Consider the following 18,179-nt stretch of genomic DNA (forward strand, 5'->3'; position numbering starts at 1 on the left):
GCTTATTGCTTTCTGTCCACATAAAACTGTGATAAAGATATTTAGTAATTCAAAATGCACTGCTTCCTGCCTGAATGATCAAAATTAAATTACTTAGAGAAAACGTATTAGTTACATGTTATGTGAATTTTACATAGTGAAGCTATTTAAGTGTGAATTAGTCTTTCTTCATTTATTGAGTACTAAATTTTTGTACTTGTGGTATAGTAGGCAAATGAGGAAAAACATCATTTGTTGTGCTTCTCCATTTCCATCCTTTTTGCAAGTAGACATCAAATTCAAACATATTAAATGGAAAGCACGCAGATATTGTATCCATTGGTATGTTTGATATTAAGTGAAAATGTTTAAGAAATCTGTCATTTTTCGTTGATTTCAGCAGAATACATCATTCTTTATCTTAACTTCGTGCATGTCATTAGGTGGGGTGGATTCAAATGCCATAGAAAAGATGATCTTGAGGTTAGAAATAATATACAGTGTATTACATTTCTCTTATCATAATCAGACTGATCTCAGCAATTACTGCTTTTACAGCTATCAGTATGTTGTCATGACGTGCAATATCATATTTGTAGTGCTGTATTTAAGACTGAAACCAAGTTACTGGTAGCCCATTTGTCTTAGTTTCTTTTCTTTCAGTGTTGCTCCCAATGCTTAGAAAGCATGTGTGTACTCAACCCAAGGAGCACTTTGAAAGACTCTTGTATTTTCTTTGTAGATGCTGCAAATAGTCTGATCAGCCCTCCTATTATTTCATATACGGATTTCTATAATTCTACTCTTGATCATATTGATCTTATGGAAGAATATCATAACTGGCAATGTTATGGAAATTCTCACAGGTAAGGAAAACTTGGTTGTTTCTTTACATGTATGTAGTATGTGAAAGCACCACATGTACACATGTACTTGTATACATGGTATACATGCCATATACGTGTACACATAGCCATATTAAATAATGCATTTTATTGGAAAGATGTAACTTCTACTTGCAGAAACTGAATGAATGTGAGGTTGACTGTAATAATTTTAATTCTACCTTTGCAAACTGAAGAAAAGGTGTAAAATGTTCATAATAACATGAGTTTATTGTTTATTAGCGTAGATTATGCGATGCCTGTTTGTTAATTGCAGGATATCACAAACATATTTTAACTTCTGACACATTCCTAGAAAGTGTTATATGCATACTTAACACTTAAGAATGGTAGATAAATATCCTGTGTGTATGTGTGCCTGATCATTTGTTCCAGTTATGCTTATTTCTGTTACATGAAACTTCAGTCTTTACCAGTTCAGGGCAGCCAGAAGTATGATCTAGAAATGAGGAAATAGGCAGTAAATCTTTCTGCTAAGTTTTAAGATTTATTTGGAAAGGAAGGAAGAAACGGCTATGACAGCGGTAAATGCACAGCAGGCTTTGTGTAGTCTCAGTCAAAGTGCTGGAATCTGTATACTGCTGCGTACTGCTGAGCTTCAGATTTATTTATTTATTTATTTATTACACGAGCACCATCTGGCTGCTTTGGCATCCACATCCAAACTTACAAGAGAGCTGTGAGATTTCCACCTGCTTCTTTTCAGTTAGCTGGGATGCTGGAAAATCAGTATATATCAAAACAAATTTTTTACGATGCGTAGTTTTGGAAGTAGTACAGACAAGCTGTATTATATTTAAAGCAAGTTCTTGTACTGTGTTACAACTTCCAATTTTACATCTAAATCTATGTTGTTCTGTTTAAAAAAATAAATCACAATCAAGACTGAATGCTTAGAATTAAGAGGGATGAGTATGAAGAAGTTCTGGTTTACCTTGCATATGAAATATTTTGGAATACGTAGTTCTTCCAACTATCTTGACACTTATTGATAAAACATTCTGTATTTGGATTTTCAGCAGACTGAGAATCTTTTTTTCATTTTGCTTTGTTTCCTAAAGACATTAGAATGCAGAGCTCCTCACAGGCAGTGTTCCGTGCCCACACATTCTGAAGTCAAGGTGCACACAGTCTCAAGCTCCCAATATCTCAATGTGAACTTGTTAGGCACTGTGTGAGCTAATCAGCAAAAGACTTAATAGAATAGCAAGTGACCAAAAAGTCTTTTATCCTGATGATTTCAGAAAGCTTTAAAAATTCTTTGACTGCGGTGGAATATAGCTGTCATGTGATCTTCAAGTCCTGAGCTATAAAGCCCTAAGTTAAATCAGAAGGACCTGAAGAAAGTCTGTGCATTTGGAAACCAGAGAGACAAATAAGCCAAGCCAGAAATACATCTCCTGTATTCCTATGACTGCTAACACTGAGATAACGATCCAGCTTGTATTTAATAAAATATTCTCACTTTTCTCAATTCATTGTAGCAATTAGAAATCAATATTTAAAGCAGAAGTTACTTCTTGACATTTGTAATGGAAGAAATTCAAATTCGTTAGATCTACTGATAAACAATTTTAGCGTTTTATTCAGAATGTTTATCAAAAGTAGAATTCCTAGTAGCATTTCTAACTAAACAATGTGAGTTCTAATTTATTATCTATGCATGCAATTAAAAAAAAAAAAAGCCAACTATTTCTAAATTATTCTAAATTAGAAGTGATTGTTTCCCTCTGCTCAGCTTCCAGTATAGGAAGGACATGGAGTTCTTAGAATGGTTCCATAGGAGGGCCACTAAGATGATCAGAGGGCTGGAGCACTCTCCTATGAGGAAAGGATGAGAGAACTGGGCTTGTTTAGCTTGGAGAAGAGAAGGCTCTGGGGAGACCTCATTGTGGTTTCCCAGTACTTGAAGGGAGCACATAAACAGGAAGGAGAATGATTGTTTATGAGGATGGATAGTGATAGGGCAAGGGGGAATGGTCTTAAACTGAGACAGGAGAGGTTTAGGTTAGAAAGTTTTTCACATAGAGGGTGGTGACACTCTGGAACAGGTTACCTAAGGAGGTTGTGGATGCCTCATCCCTGGAGGCATTCAAGGCCAGGTTGGATGAGGCTTTGGACAGCCCGGTCTAGTGGTTGGCAGGGGGTTGCAACTCAATGGTCATTGTGGTCCTTTTCAACCCAGGCCATTCTATGAATCCACAATACTGAATGATAATGTAAAAATTCATTCATATTTTCTTAAAAAACAAATACTATGCTAGATGCTAAAAAGGGAATGTTTTATCTTTTTTTCTCATCATTCAGGTTTTCTTTCTGTCAACACCCATTTATTATCTCTATAGCAGCAAAAAAAGTTATTATTCAAAGAGATTCAGAACAACAAATGATAAGTATTGCACGGGTAAGTAATTTAGTGATAAATGGGTTTGTCTAATCAATTGACATCTTATAAATTTTTCTTAGCTAAATATTCTATACAGCCTTTCATCACAATTTTTAATCTGGAAAAAAAAAAGTGAGCCATTTTACAACTAATATTCTACAAAGGTTCCTGCTAGATCATCTCAGCAATTTTCATTTTAATAGGCTCAGTTTTAAGATGCTTTTAAATACCAGTGTTGGGGGAAAGGGTTGCAGTTAAAAGTGTTGTTGGTTTTCTTTTGGTTCATTTTTCTTTTGGAGGAACCAACATACTGCTCTGAGTTCGATAAGAAACCATGATACTAAGTGAATGATCTAGTTATGAAGAAAAATACCCTGAGAATTTTGGTCTGTTTCCTATTTTATTCTGTGAATCTGTGTTGTTATGGAAAACCAAGACACAGCTGTATGTTTACAAGGTGCAGAGGTACTCCAACCTCATATATTGAAAGAGGCTTTGTCTGCTTGTCTAGGTGCTAACTTTCATCAGGTGCTGGCAGTTTCTGGTTTACTTGGTATGTGGCAGCACCATATCTCCCTTCTTGGCTTGCTAGATGTGTCTTGTGAATAGCTAAGTGACATGCAAGCCATTCTCTGGATTCCTATGGGTGTTTTTAACTATTTAGGGAGTTTAAAAGTTTGCCATACAATTACCCCCTACTTATGTATCCTGATAGTTTTACATTATGTGAATGTTGTTTGCACTAGAAAAGAGATTGCATCGCTTTCTATCTCCCAGAATGTATTGAAGCAGCTGTCATATTAAGATAATTTCTATAATGCAAGATGATAAGGACTTCTTATGTTTAACAAGAATGGCACTTTGTTTTTTAAATGAAGTTGTTACATGCATGTTTCTTTTTCATTCAAATAGCAAAGCCTTGTGGATAAAGTCTCTCGCAGGCAGAAACCTGACATGAATATGTTGTTCCTAAATGTGAAAGTGAGGAGGACACACCTCGTTAGTGATTCACTTGATGAGGTATCAAAAATGAAATTAAATGGGGTGTTGCTGCAAAATTGTTATTGCACTTAGAATTCAGTTTGGTAAGTCATGTTTAAATCTTCCTGTGCTAAGACAGGAAATACAGCTATGTAATTCAAAACAAAAGAAACTGAATTACCACATCACAGTAGGAGTGCTGCTAAAATAGATTTAGAAAATCAGAACGTTATTTTCTTTCCTTAACCTGTTCTGTAACTAAGCTTATAATGAAAATATGTTTGAATACTACATGGCATGTGCAAGGTGTGCGTATGTTTGCAATTTTTGTCTTATGACTGCAGTGCATGAATATCAAACTGTGAAGGATCCAGATCCTTGATAGGAGCATAAATAGCAGACTGGTCATCTAGAGTTTGTGATGCAAATTACTAGTTTAAACAAAGCAGGAGTGATATAGAAAGAGAGGCATGTTCTCTATGGATAGAAATACTGGTAGTATGTTAAACCTCCTCTATATTTTTCCCCCTGCATATTTTATTGTAGCTAACAAGGAAGAGGGCAGATTTGAAAAAGAAGTTGAAAGTCACGTTTGTAGGAGAAGCTGGTCTTGATATGGGTGGCCTGACAAAAGAGTGGTTTCTTCTTCTCATTCGCCAGATTTTTCACCCAGACTATGGTGAGTTAAGTACATCATGAAAATTTATTGATTTTAAATTACCAAAGCAGTGATGGATAGGAATTATTCATTATTCCAGTACTAAGCTGATCATTTACTAAATGACGTAAAAAAAAAAAAAAAAATGAAAGCAGGCAAGTTAAAATTTTATGTCGTGAGTATGGGAAGAGCTTTTGAAATAGGAAATAGCAGAAGAGTGTGAGAAGTACTGAAAAGATTGCAAGATCTTGGTTTTTGACAAGGAGGTTCAAGTATGGCTGAAAACATGAAATTTCTGTTTGCTCATAGAAATTAGAGGGTGAACAAAGCTCTAATCAATTCGGAGTTGCAGAATTGAGATTCAACTTTTTAAGACTTCTATCATGCTAAATATTATTTCAGTTATCAGAGACTCATTGGTTTTGGTTTGTTAGTATCCCTAGGCTAGTGAGCGTACTGGGTACTGAGGAGAGTGGATTCAAGAGTAGCAGTTAATATTCTCTTGAGGTTTTTTTCTCTTGGTGTATCTGTTGTGTTAGTGTTTCCAGCTGTATCCAGAAACAGTCTTGATTTGTGTCTGGTCAATGGGAGAAGACCATCCATTGTTTTACAGAGTAAGACAAGTATTTGCAGACCCAAGGAGGGGGAGGGGGGAAGGGAGGAGAGTTTTTGAGTAAATAGGAGGCCAAAAGATATGAATGAACGTTCTTAAAGCAGCAGTTTAAGGTACTTGTATATTGCTGTAGGTGGAACTGGGTGTTTTTTTTTCCCACACTAATTTTTTATAAATGAGTCAGCTTTCCTCAGCTCTGTGTGGATACATTACTAATGTTATAATGTGTTAAAGTGTTCCCAAGCTGACTTATATTTAGAAACATTGATTTCCAGGGACTTCAGCATGACGCCTCTGATAGTCCTTTGTAGAATCTGAGAGCTTGTGTGTCTTTGTCTGGAAGTGTTTGTGTCCCTCAAATGCATGGTGCTTGATTGTTTATTGGCCTCCTTCTAGAGGTTCAGAAGTATCTGCTTAAGTCTGCTGGAATCATTATTTGTTTAAAGTTCTTACTCTAGTGAAAAGGGCTCTGTGGAGAAATAATAATTCTGTATGTTTGACAGTTCTTTGAATATCTTGTCAGTAGAACTTGGTAAGTGATGAATTTGAAAACATTCAAGAGTTTTCATCAGCTTTGGCATGCTTCCTCTTTTTAAAATGTAAATTCTTTCATTGATATGGCTATCAGCCAAGTGTGGGAAGAGTTCAGAAATGTTCTCATCCCCTGGGCAGGGGACTTTATAGTCTATTGTTGTTATTTTTTAAGTTATAAATGATGCTTGTCAGAAGCTGTTAGTGCACTCTTAACCTGGAGTGCACTGTCTTTTTTGTCTGAGAGCTGCTTCTTGCCTGGGTATCTTAAAGCTTTTATGTGGGTTCATTGTGTAGGTTTTTGCTTTCTTTAAAACAGAACAACCTGTACTTAAAGCAAATATAAGTCAAGCTAGTTCACAGTTTTGATTTTGATGGGATCTAACTTGTAATTTAGCCCTGTGGGTGGTGCTTTTAGGGTATTTGTGGTGTGGCTTTTTAAAATTAGTCTAGTATGCTTTTTGGATAGATAAGTACAAAGCATACTCTTTGCTCATATATTCATTCACAAGATAAAATTTTACAGCTTTCAATTCTAAGATGGCAAAGTTTGTGGTGTCTGTATCATGGGATTCATGCCAACACTTTATGATTGTCATCTGCTGTCGCAACAGGAAGGGGGGAGGAGATTGACTCACATTGCAGCAGGATAAATGTTAGTTGGTCAGTTACATTTCTGACTGCACAGATTATGAGGCGTGTGAAGAAGGCTTTTTGAAGTGCAGCTCTCCTCTTCTGCAGGCATGTTCACATACCACAAGGACTCTCACTGCCATTGGTTCAGCAGCTTTAAGTGCGATAACTATTCTGAATTCCGACTAGTTGGAGCTGTATCCTTTTGTCCTCATGACAGTGCTAAAGCAGTGATTTAATTACGGGAATATAGTAAGACATGAAGGACTGATCAGAACTCATTCTGACACATGTACAATTATGTTCCATTTTAAATGCATGAAAAATGACATTTAAGCAAGTAGACTAAAGAAAAGATAAGAAAATGGTTGTTACGGGTGCATGGTACATTTTACAGTTAGATAATAGTGGACTACATATGCAACCTTATTGTGTATAAGTTGTAATTTTTTTATGTACTTCACTTCTGGCTTTCATTCAGTAACTATAATTGTCCCTGGGTTCGTTAATTTTTAATTTCTTTAAGTTCCTGTTGGGACATATGTGACCTTCTGTTTGTTTTGTTTTGTTTTAAACTGGGTGTTTTCCACGTGAGCATAAAATTGTTTCCAGATCTTCTGTTGTGCTAATTTATGGAGTCCTCAGACAAATGATTAATGCTGATATAGTCCTATAACTCCACTAAGATAACGTGGTGTCTTATGCCTCCATTTTACTAGCAGGAAGCTGAATCATGAACCAGATTCTTCTATTTTTTTTATAATAATTTCAAGTTTTTATTATGATCTGTTAATTCAGGTAATTGTCATTTTTTGTGTTTATGCCTTGTTTTAAATATCGTAAGGACATGGATGACATTTTCTCATTTATTATGACTAGTCTTTGGCTGTATGCAATGACTTGCTGAGGATAGTTTTTGCTATGAAATAAAAATTAATGAAGTGCAGTGTGTAAAAAAAAAAAAAAAAAAAAAAAATTAAGCTATTCAGTACTAATTAATATGAGTACAAAAGACTGTAATAGCAAACCTGATATTAACAAACACAAGCCTAAGAGGAAGGATCTGCTTCTAGTATATGCAGGTCTTTCTAAATGAGAGTGATAGCCTAACTCTCTTCCTGTCCCCACTTCCCAAATTCTGGAATTACCAGGTATGTGTACATCCACAACCTCTCTGGGCAGCCTGTTCCAGCACCTCACCACTCTCTGTAGAGAACTTCCCCCTGACATCCAACCTAAATCTTCCCTCCCTCGACTTAAAAGCATTTCCCCTCGTCCTACAGTTATCAACCCTTTCAAAGACTTGATTCCCCTCCTGTTTGTAGGCTCCCTTTTGGTATTGAATGGCTGCAATGAGGTCACCCCGCAGCCGCCTTTTCTCCAGGCTGAACAAGCCCAGCTTTCTCAGCCTGTCTTCATACCAGTGTCTTACCAGGTATGCTTCAGTGTGCTAGCTGATGAGCTGTTGTGCCAATGCAGGTTTGCCATTATGCTTTTAAATGTATTTCAAATAAAAATTTCTATATTGACATCTCTCTGGATGTTTTTTGATTGAAGACGTACATATCTATAGTACTCTTTTAAAAAGCAGAACAAAAAGCTTTTTCCTAACAGTATGCTGGAACAATTTCTTCAGGAAATGCTTATAGAGAATGTGATAAAGATTTTCAAGTGTTTTGGCAACGTGCCTCGTTTGACCATTTTAACTGTTATTTAAACACAATTTTGTAATAGTGTTTAAAATAACAGCAGTCCAAAAAAAAATTTAGATAACTTCCATTCCTTCAGTTTCTTTGCCGTGTTTTAGAGTATGCTCAGTAAAAATTGTAAATATCTAAGTTTTTTAAAATGTTAACCATGATAAATATGTGTGGATTTTGCCCTTAATATTTGACACGTATAGCTTATGGGCCTTGCTGTCTATAATAGCATCACCTTGGATATTCGTTTCCCGCCTTGTTGTTACAAGAAATTGTTGAGTCCTCCTATTGTTCCCTGTGATCATAACACACTTGTGGGCATCTGTGACATCACATTAGATGACCTATTTCAGATCATGCCTGTAAGTATTAAGCCTTAGAGGATAAATTACCTGTTTAGAACCTGTTCTATTTTTAATAAATGCTTGAATTATAAGCTGTTTCAGAATGACTCTTATTTTTCTCACCAACTGATATAATCACAGAATCACAGAATGGCCAGGGTTGGAAGGGACCTCAAGGATCATGAATCTCCAACCCCCCTGCTACATGCAGGGCCACCAGCCTCCACTTTTAATACTAGACCAGGCTGCCCAGAGCCCCATCCCGTCTGGCCTTGAACACCTCCAGAGACGGGGCATTCACAGCCTCTCTGGGCAGCCTATTCCAGCACCGCACCACACTCTCTGTAAAGAATTTCCCCCTGACATCCAACCTAAATCTTTCCTCCCTCAACTTAAGACCATTTCTCCTCGTCTTGCAGTTATCAACCATTTCAAAGACTTGATTCCTTTCCTGTTTGTAGGCTCCCTTTTGGTATTGAATGGCTGCAGTAAGGTCATCCCGCAGCCTTCTTTTCTCCAGGCTGAACAAGCCCAGCTCCCTCAGCCTGTCTTCATAGGGAGGTGCTCCACTCCCCTGATCATTTTCATGGTCCTCCTCTGGACCCTCTCCAACAGCTCCCTGTCTTTTTTGTACTGGGAGCTCCACACTTGGATGCAGTACTCCAGATGGGGCCTCTCAAGAGCGGAGTAGAGGGGGACAATCACCTTCCTGTCCCTGCTGGCCACCCCTCTTTTGATGGAGCCCAGGATACCATTTGCCTTCTGAGCCACAAGGGCACACTGCTGGCTCATGTTAAGTTTTTCATCTGTCAAGACCCCCAGGTCCTTCTCCACAGGGCTGCTCTCAAGGACTGCTCCTTCCAGTCTGTATGAATGCCTGGGATTCCTCTGGCCCAAGTGCAAAACTCTGCACTTTGCCGTGTTGAACCACATCAGGTTCACCCGGGCCCACCTTTCTAGCCTCTCGAGGTCCCTCTGAGTGGCATTCCTTCCTTCAACCGTGTCAACCACACCACTCAGCTTGGTGTCATCAGCAAACTTGCTGAGGGTGCAGCAAGTCTCTCTTTTTTCTGTTGAAAATGTAACTTCTCCATGTTTTCTTGCAGAGCAGAACTTATGTAGGTTTGCTTAAGTTAGAATAACAAAATTTGATATGTCATTTTTGACACCTTTTCCATGATAAAAGGCAAATGTTAAGTTCATATGAAATTCAGTAACAAAAAAAAACCAAACTCTTCTAAGTACTCTGATTAAGCATTTTTGTTTTTGTTGTTTTTCTACATTCTTATTTTGAATATACAGCTTTTTCCAAGGTAGTTTATAGAGAGTAATTTTGGCATGTGCTTGCAAGTATGTCAATTTTGCTCTGTGGGTTTGCTAAAGAGCTTGTACTTGTATTGTAGGAATTAGCCCATGGACTGAGTGAACTTCTGTCCTATGAAGGCAATGTTGAAGAGGATTTTTACTCCACCTTTCAGGTCATTAAGTACTCAACTATAAGTGATTCTCAAACTAGTTCATTAATTTTACCAATGTTTCTGCAGTGGAGTGGTCTATTACTATATGGTTGTTTTTTTGTAATACACCTACATGAGCATTAAAGTTTGCTTCAAGAACCAGTCTAGTGCTTGGGGCACGTAGCGGCTGGCTTCATTATGGAGCTTGAAGCTGTTGTTCCCTGACAGTGTAAGTGGACCTGAGCACTGACTGCCGGGCACCTGTGCCCAACTACTGGTACCATTACAGCCCTTTGCTTGCTCTGACATTGACTTTGCAGTCAGTGATCTGCTTTTGGAATTTGTATGCAAAACAATCCCTTTTCTGACTAACTCTGGTGGTAGACAGAATTTACTCCTGTTAATTTATATGCTTTTTCCAGGAAATCTCACAGCTTATACTTGCTTGTTCAAGTTATAATAGTTTTGCTAGACTTGTGTATCTAAGAAATGAGTGTATTTCTATTCAATCAAGAAAGGCTTTTTCAGTTATTCTTTGTTTTAGCATGCATGTTATGTAGCAAAATTTCATGCTGGTTTAGGAACTTGTGTTGGACTCGTATTGACTTTTTTTTGCCTCAGCTTTCTATTTCATTATTATGAAAGTATGTGAGAACTCTTGTAAAGTGGCTGTTTTTGAGTTCCTAGAGAGCTACAGTGGAAGAAACACCTTCTTAATTATATTTGATATTCCTAAATTGTTCTTAGAAATGTATTCTTTTAAACTTTGGTTTTGAATCCACAGCTTGCAGTTTGGTAGGTCACTGTTTAGCAGCGACATTTTTTCTGCTTTGTAAATGGGATTTCTTAAGCACTTTGTTGAAAACTGTATTATTTAACTGGAAAAAAAAAAATTGACAGGATTAAAACGTTCTTAAGAGAGAGAAGAAAGACATAGAGTTATGAATACAAGCTTTGTAATTTGCAAGTATTTGAACGCTTAAAGTACTGAAGTTCAGTTTTCTCTTTCTCCAGGTTTTTCAGGAAGAATTTGGTGTTATAAAATCTTACAACCTAAAGCCAAATGGAGATAAAATTCCTGTCACAAATCAAAATAGGAAAGGTACTTCAATACATGTTAGCTGCACGCATTTGACAGTATTAAGTTTATCAATTTTTCACTTATTATAAGCATTCGTTTTGCTTAACAAAGTATGGAAAAAATTCCTGTAGTCTTTTGTGGTATGCCTAACAACTTAGTAGTATATAAAACAAAAGACATTCATTTTTAAAATTCAGTACAATTTTGAAGAGCACTGCAAATGGCTATTTCAATGATTACAATCTAACAAAGTACATTATTTTTTCTCTTTTTTAGAGTACGTGCAACTTTATGTTGATTTTCTTCTGAACAAATCAATCTACAAACAATTTGCAGCTTTCTATTATGGATTTCATAGCGTCTGTGCTTCGTATGCATTACTGGTAAGAATGAAAGAAGATATCATTTCTGCTTCAAATATGTGATCATGACCTGAATTGTGTAACGTAGTAGCTCAGCTGGATGGCTTTAGGATTCGTAAAGAATCTTAGTCAATGGGTATAGTTGAAAAGGAGAATTAAGTTGGCAATCAGCTGATAACTGCTTTTCATAGAATACTACAGATAAATAAAGCTCCATATTATGTTGATCAGATTCACAGACAATTCAAAGGCTGCCGTGTGTGTCTACAGAACTTGTCTGCACTTACTACAGTTGTGAGCAATAGAGCAAGCATGTCTGTTTGTCCTGACTTCTCTGAAAATCACGTTATTATTTGCAGAAAGAACTTTCAATGAGATTGAGATTAAATATTCTTGTTTATTCAGTCGTATTTGGCTTTTGGAATTTTTTTTGGTTTTGTATTTTACGTTGTTCCTTCTGAAGTAAGGAGAAAGAAGAGGACTTACAATTTTCATGAGAATTTCCACATTCCTAGGAAGCTAAACAAGTATGGCAGACTTTCAGTAAAGTGAAACGTAACTTACTGCAGGGAAGTTTCAGGAAAGAATGATAATAATCCATTGAAGTGCAATGAATTATTTTCAGGCATTTAAAAGATGATAAAGTAAATGAATGAGAAATAGGTTCTGCTGTGGTAAGACTAGTGATTGCAGACCACGATTTATGATTACGTGCTTTGCACAGCAGTAAGTACAACTAAGAGTAAATTCTGTCAGCTGCTTCTAATTACATCAGGATATTCAATGCAAGTGTAATGGAGATTGTTTAAAAAAAAATAAAAATCAAGATTCTCTTTCTGAATTCCAGATGTAAAACTTTATTTTCTTCATGATCTCATTGAAATCTAATCAGAAGACAAGTTATTACAATGAATGTAAGAATGAAAAGGAAGAGAAGAACAAAAGGAATATACTAAAATTTGTTATCCATTAATTTCATTTTGTACTGCATACCATAATAAAAGATTCCTCCAATTTATACTGAAGCTTTTTTTTCTATAAAAATAATATGTATACATTTAACTTATAAATTGTATTGAATAATAATCTTTTAATTTTTCAATCAGGCAAGAAAGTTGATCTGATTCTAGAAGCATTATTTCTCATTTGTAATGGAAATAAAGTATTTTATACTTTAATTCTGGCAGCTGCTTCGTCCCGAAGAAGTTGAAATTCTTGTGTGTGGCAGTCCTGAGCTGGATATGTCTGCTTTACAGCGAAGTACCCAATATGAGGGCTACCAGAAAACTGATGTTACTATACGGTAAGCTTAATGGTTTTTTCTTTCTAAACTTTGAAATCAGCATAGCATGTAGGCTGTTGGAATAATCTTCTTGTGTGATCTGAGAGTGGATCAGAAATGTTAGAAAGGAACTTTTAAAATGATGTAATTAGTTGAAAACGAAGATATGAGGTTGTTTGTTTAAACTTAAAATCCCTGAAAATGAAACCTGAGTCTTTAATTTTGTTATTCAGTCCTATAAAGAAATTTCTCATTCAATTTTATTATTCATCAATTCTACTTCATACTAAGCAGTTTTATTTAGTTCTTCAATAGAATAGATTTGGGCATCGTTTGCCAATACATTACTATGAAATTAATGAAACTTTGTGCCTTTCAAGTCTTTGGGAAATTTTTTAACCTTGAATACTAGGGTAATATTAATATCCTATATATTACATTAAATAATTTCTAATGAGTGTCAATGCTTTTTGTTGTATTATATCCTAACATGTCTTTGTCAGGATGTTGCACCATAAACCATTTTCTTCTCCTGCATCTGAGCACAGATACTTCTGGGATGTTGTACTTGGATTTTCTCTTGACCTTCAAAAAAAGTTACTGCATTTTGCTACAGGAAGTGATAGAGTACCTGTGGGAGGTATGGCTGATTTGAATTTCAAGATTTCAAAGAGTGAAACATCCACTAATTGGTAAGTAGTCTTCTGCTGTTGGTGGGTTTTTTTTTTTTCAATTTTTTCTTTTTGAATTATATCCTGTGAGTCCTTATTGCTTTTGAATGTCTTCTTAAAGAAGAGCAAACTAATGCACAATGTTCATTAATTTATCTTCAAACTATTATTAAATTCATTTTTTAGAATTTAGAATTAGATTGCATAAATCTATTATGTTAGATTCAACTTTTTAGTCAGCGTTTACATTTGAGATCTGGAATTCAAAGAAACTGTTTAATTAGTCCTTACTGACAACATTCAGATCTCAACTTTCAGAAGACACTTGCAACTTAGAATGCTGCTGTCTAATACCACAACTTGTGAACTGTTCTTTTTCCAGGGCTTCTCTCAGCTCCTCGGTGCTCATCCCAGAGACATATGTCTGTGAGGATGCCTTTTACCTAACAAAACTTTCTGATTTCTGTCCTTAGAGTAACTGTGTTTCATCTAGCTCTATTTATACCAACTCTGCGTCCAAGCTTCCTCCCTCATGTTGTGAATTCTGATTATACTCAGATTTTGTATAGTGAAGAACGAATTTTCAAGTCATATGGCTACTTGGACTCTGAAAAACTTGGATAAATATGTTTACAATTTTTATTGTTTTTTTTAAAGAGGCAGGGAAAGAAAGTTGGGAAAGAAGAAGCAGGCAAATTTCATCCAAATACTCGAGGTGCATACAAGTAGTGCAATTTGTGATGTTTCTTACTTAAATATTGTTTAAATAAAAATATGCTGGCAGATGACAGTGCCCTGCTTTTGTTGTGTTATTAAATAAGACATGGATTTTGTTTTTCTTTTAGGTTGCCTGTGGCCCATACCTGTTTCAACCAGCTTTGTCTCCCTCCTTACAAGAACAAGAAAGAGTTGAAGCAGAAGTTGATCATTGGAATTTCAAATGCAGAAGGTTTTGGCCTAGAATAAAACAAAATACTTCAAAAACAGCATTGTTATGTAGCACTCACTCTCTTCTGATCGTGCCTTTAAGCTTTTGTTGTCTTGGTACTGTGCAAGTCTTATCCAACATACGTATTTTTTAATTCAGTATTAAGTGTGTGGTTCTCTCCTTAAAGGCAATACATTCACTGCTTGCTTTGTCACAGAAAGTAATTTTCTTCATACTAAAAACTAACCTATTTCATAAAAGAAACTCGAAGAAAATTTCTAAGTTGTATGTTGTTTCAATTTTTTTTTCTTAATGGCACTTTAATTGTAATTACTTTATATCATGTGTATTCATCTGAGAAATAATATAAGTCATAAGCTAGTCCCAGTGAGGGTATGTTTTCCATTGACATAAATAGTAGAAAAGATATAACTTACAGCATGTAGCCATATTTTTTCAACAGCAAATAGGAATTTTAGTCTTTATAAACTGTATGCAGTTTTAATATTCTGGTTTCCCTCTCAGTTGAACAGGCTGTGTAAGAAGCATGTAAATAAGTGCCTGTGAACAGTTTTGATAGTCCCATTTACTGCTAAAAATATTTTTTATTAATAACAGGTTTTAGATGTTCTATATTTGGCTTTTACAAATCAATTGCATCGACTGTACAGAGAATGTTAAGAGGTACTTTATTCACCATGAGGGAATCAAGGCCAAGCTACAGGTACTGAGCAACTTCTCCATTTCATTCTTTAAAACTGATGGCGACTAATCAGATCTACTCTAGTGTCAAGCAAAGATATTTAAAGTAAATTCCACATACACTGAAAAATTTCAGGAAAATAATGAAATCTGCAACACACAGAAAGCTGATACATAGTCTACTTGCCAATCACTTTGTCAGGAACTTCTGTGAAAGTGTTAAGTGAGCTACGGCAAGAGTGCATACAGTAACAGAAGAATGTGGAAGATCTCTTTAGCCTGAAGGCCAGCATTTAAAGACAATTTGTTGTGGTTTTCACTTCACAGCTACCTTAAAACAGTTCTTGGTGCGAGTGTTCTGAATTAGTAAGTTAGGAGTTGGAGAAGATACTGGTTCCAAAATGCAGGTGTAATTGTAAGTCTAGGTTTTATTCATTAAATTGAGAGAATTTATCAGTATGCAGTATAGAAACCTTCATAATATGAATAGCTACTGTGTATTCTATGGATCTTTCTTTCATTTGATCAAGGCCCAGATCTATCAAAATATTTAGGCATCCAATTTGCCAGTCTTCCCAGCTGACTTCTGCTGGAAGTTGGACGCTTAAATAGCTTGTAGTGTCTGTGCTCAATTATTTATTTGTAATAAGAGTACATTATTCTTCTACAATCAACAGTTTCACAAATTAATCTTCCTAATTTGTAGTTTCAGAGCTGTTGTGCAGTTTCTTCAGCAGCTAAGCGTGAATTTTATTTTATTCTCTTTCCTAGAGAAGTTATGGATGATTTTACAGTTTTATTGAAGGAGAGATAAATAGTATTTTATGATATTTGGCACTGTTTATTGTGCTTTACTTAAAATTGATATTAAAACTTTTATTGATTTCAGCCTGGGACAAAGCTAGGTTAGCACAGAGAATTTTAAAAGCAGCACTTCAAACTCATGCATTTTGCATTATTACTCTCAAATGGGGATTTAAAATAAATTTGAATTGACAGTATTTCACGTCAAGAAAAAAATGAAGCATTTGCTGCTGCACTGAATGATCAGGACAGAAATTTAAAATTGCTGGAAGCTGAACAAGAATATACAAACGCCCCCTCCCTTTCCCTTCTGTATAGAACTGGGCTTACAGAATGTTGGTTTGTGAATAAATATCTATACAGTTTGTCTGAAAATGTGGCGAATTAGCCAAAATATTTTTTTATGGCTGAAGCCCACTTTTAATAACTATTTATCTATTATTGTTAAATAAAAGCTTTATTTTATTTTCACTGAATTGCACTTTGCCTTGGGTTTAGTTTTATTTATTAATGCTTTTTTGATTTTACTGTGTAATATTACCTCAGAATTCTAAAAAAGCTATTGTATTTGCATTGGTTTTTAAATAAGATGGTCACTCAATAACATTTTATATATTTCCTGATGTTGATAAATTGTAAATTTTTGTATTTGTTAAATGAAAGCATTGCACTGTATTTATGAAACAAGCCTCTAATCATTTTAAAACTTCTCCTCAATGATTCTTTTTTTTGTTCTTTTGTTGTTTGCCTGTAATCCAGCAACTTTTTTTTTATTCTCCATCATTGTTTTGTAACATACAAAAGAAATCTGGTTTGTATAAACTTGTTCATTCCTAAGTATCTATTTTTATGTATTAAAATTGTGCAGTCATTAAATCAAATATTTCAATTCCTGGTCTTATTAGTTTCATTTCAGATTTCTAGAATGTATCATAATCAGATTGAAAGCATGATCTACATCTGTGCTTTTTTCTTTTTATCTTACTTCAGAAATGTTTAAATCAGGAAGAATAGGGAACAAGGACAGCGTGCTTTCCCATCACTGCAGGTCCCTATTGTAGGGCTGACATCTGACCAGATTTAAACTTGCTACTTGTCTCCTTTGAGTTACCTACAGATGGCAGCAAAGAGGAGGATCAAAATCACTTAATGAGATGTCAGACTTTCTTCTTAACTAAGATTAGACATTGTAGATAAGAAATATATTCTTAAGAAAATCACTTTTTAAATGTAACTTCATATACGTTTGTCACTAGTCTTTTCAGATTAACAAAATCAGCAGGTATAAATTAGTAAATGAAGATGGTAGAGAGAAAAGAAACTGCTTCTGTCCCAGCACTGGCTCTTGAAAATAAATTCTCCTTCCATGAAAAGTCTCTGCTGTGTGTACTGGGATAAATAAGAGACTTTTACAAAGCCTCAGCAAGAGCAGATAGCCTCAAGGCTGATATTTAGAAAGAGGTTAGAAAGCTTAGCTTGCTTTGTCTTATTCCAAATAGGTGTCAGACGGATGGTGCTACAGCTTAGAACCGTAATGGTATTTTTTTCTTCTGTAGTGGTGTGTGTTTGTTTTTTCCCTCTTTTTTGGCCAAAAATAATCAGGATCTTTCTCAGTAATTGTAATCAGAGGCGATACTGGCTGACTTGCTCCAAAAGCAAATCTTGTATTTCTTGTTGTTTTTCATAGATATATTTAATATTCTTTCAGAATCATCCCCTGAAAACACTGAAAGATCTCATGGCTCCCTTAAAGGTCACTTTCATGTCAGAAGGAGCAAGACTGTAAGAGCATTTGTTTTTCCTGCTAAGACACCCATATCCCTTCCAAGATGCTTGATCAATAGGAAAAAAAATAATTTTCCATTCTAGTTTGATTTTACTTTTTTTTCCTTCAGAATCAGTGATGATGTATATGCTGAAATTCTTTCTACTTCTACAGTTTCATAGCGTTCAGATCAATAACAATGGGAATGCTTGGACTTCTGCAGATGCCTCACTTGTATGTGTTAATAATGTTTGAATTCATATTCAGGTGCATTTTGTTGTTAAATTAATGAGGGAAAAATAGGCCCTTGGAGATGTGCATGTTTCAAGTTTTTAATTAAATTCTGATTAGGATCTTTAAGCCCAAATGGCTTTATTTGAAACATCACAAGGGAACA

At 35.4% G+C, this 18,179-nt stretch overlaps 1 protein-coding gene across 2 annotated transcripts in view; it reads left to right on the forward strand.

The window, feature by feature from the left end:
• HECTD2 (HECT domain E3 ubiquitin protein ligase 2) overlaps positions 1-16,906 on the forward strand; it is a 37,000-nt gene extending 20,094 nt beyond the window's left edge. Inside the window, exons 10-21 of one of the 2 annotated variants that reach the window (XM_048946954.1) lie at positions 722-845; positions 3,192-3,288; positions 4,183-4,290; positions 4,798-4,930; positions 6,795-6,883; positions 8,590-8,748; positions 10,134-10,208; positions 11,202-11,289; positions 11,545-11,651; positions 12,818-12,933; positions 13,416-13,604; positions 14,429-16,906. In XM_048946954.1, the coding sequence (XP_048802911.1) occupies positions 722-845; positions 3,192-3,288; positions 4,183-4,290; positions 4,798-4,930; positions 6,795-6,883; positions 8,590-8,748; positions 10,134-10,208; positions 11,202-11,289; positions 11,545-11,651; positions 12,818-12,933; positions 13,416-13,604; positions 14,429-14,549 (1,406 nt within the window). In that variant the 3' untranslated portion in view covers positions 14,550-16,906. The remainder of the gene's footprint in view (positions 1-721; positions 846-3,191; positions 3,289-4,182; positions 4,291-4,797; positions 4,931-6,794; positions 6,884-8,589; positions 8,749-10,133; positions 10,209-11,201; positions 11,290-11,544; positions 11,652-12,817; positions 12,934-13,415; positions 13,605-14,428) is intronic. The other variant, XM_048946955.1, reaches the window with a different exon arrangement.
• The last annotated feature ends 1,273 nt before the right edge of the window (positions 16,907-18,179 follow it).

The sequence above is a fragment of the Lagopus muta genome, chromosome 5, assembly GCF_023343835.1.
Source record: "Lagopus muta isolate bLagMut1 chromosome 5, bLagMut1 primary, whole genome shotgun sequence".
In the NCBI taxonomy this organism is placed as follows: domain Eukaryota; kingdom Metazoa; phylum Chordata; class Aves; order Galliformes; family Phasianidae; genus Lagopus; species Lagopus muta.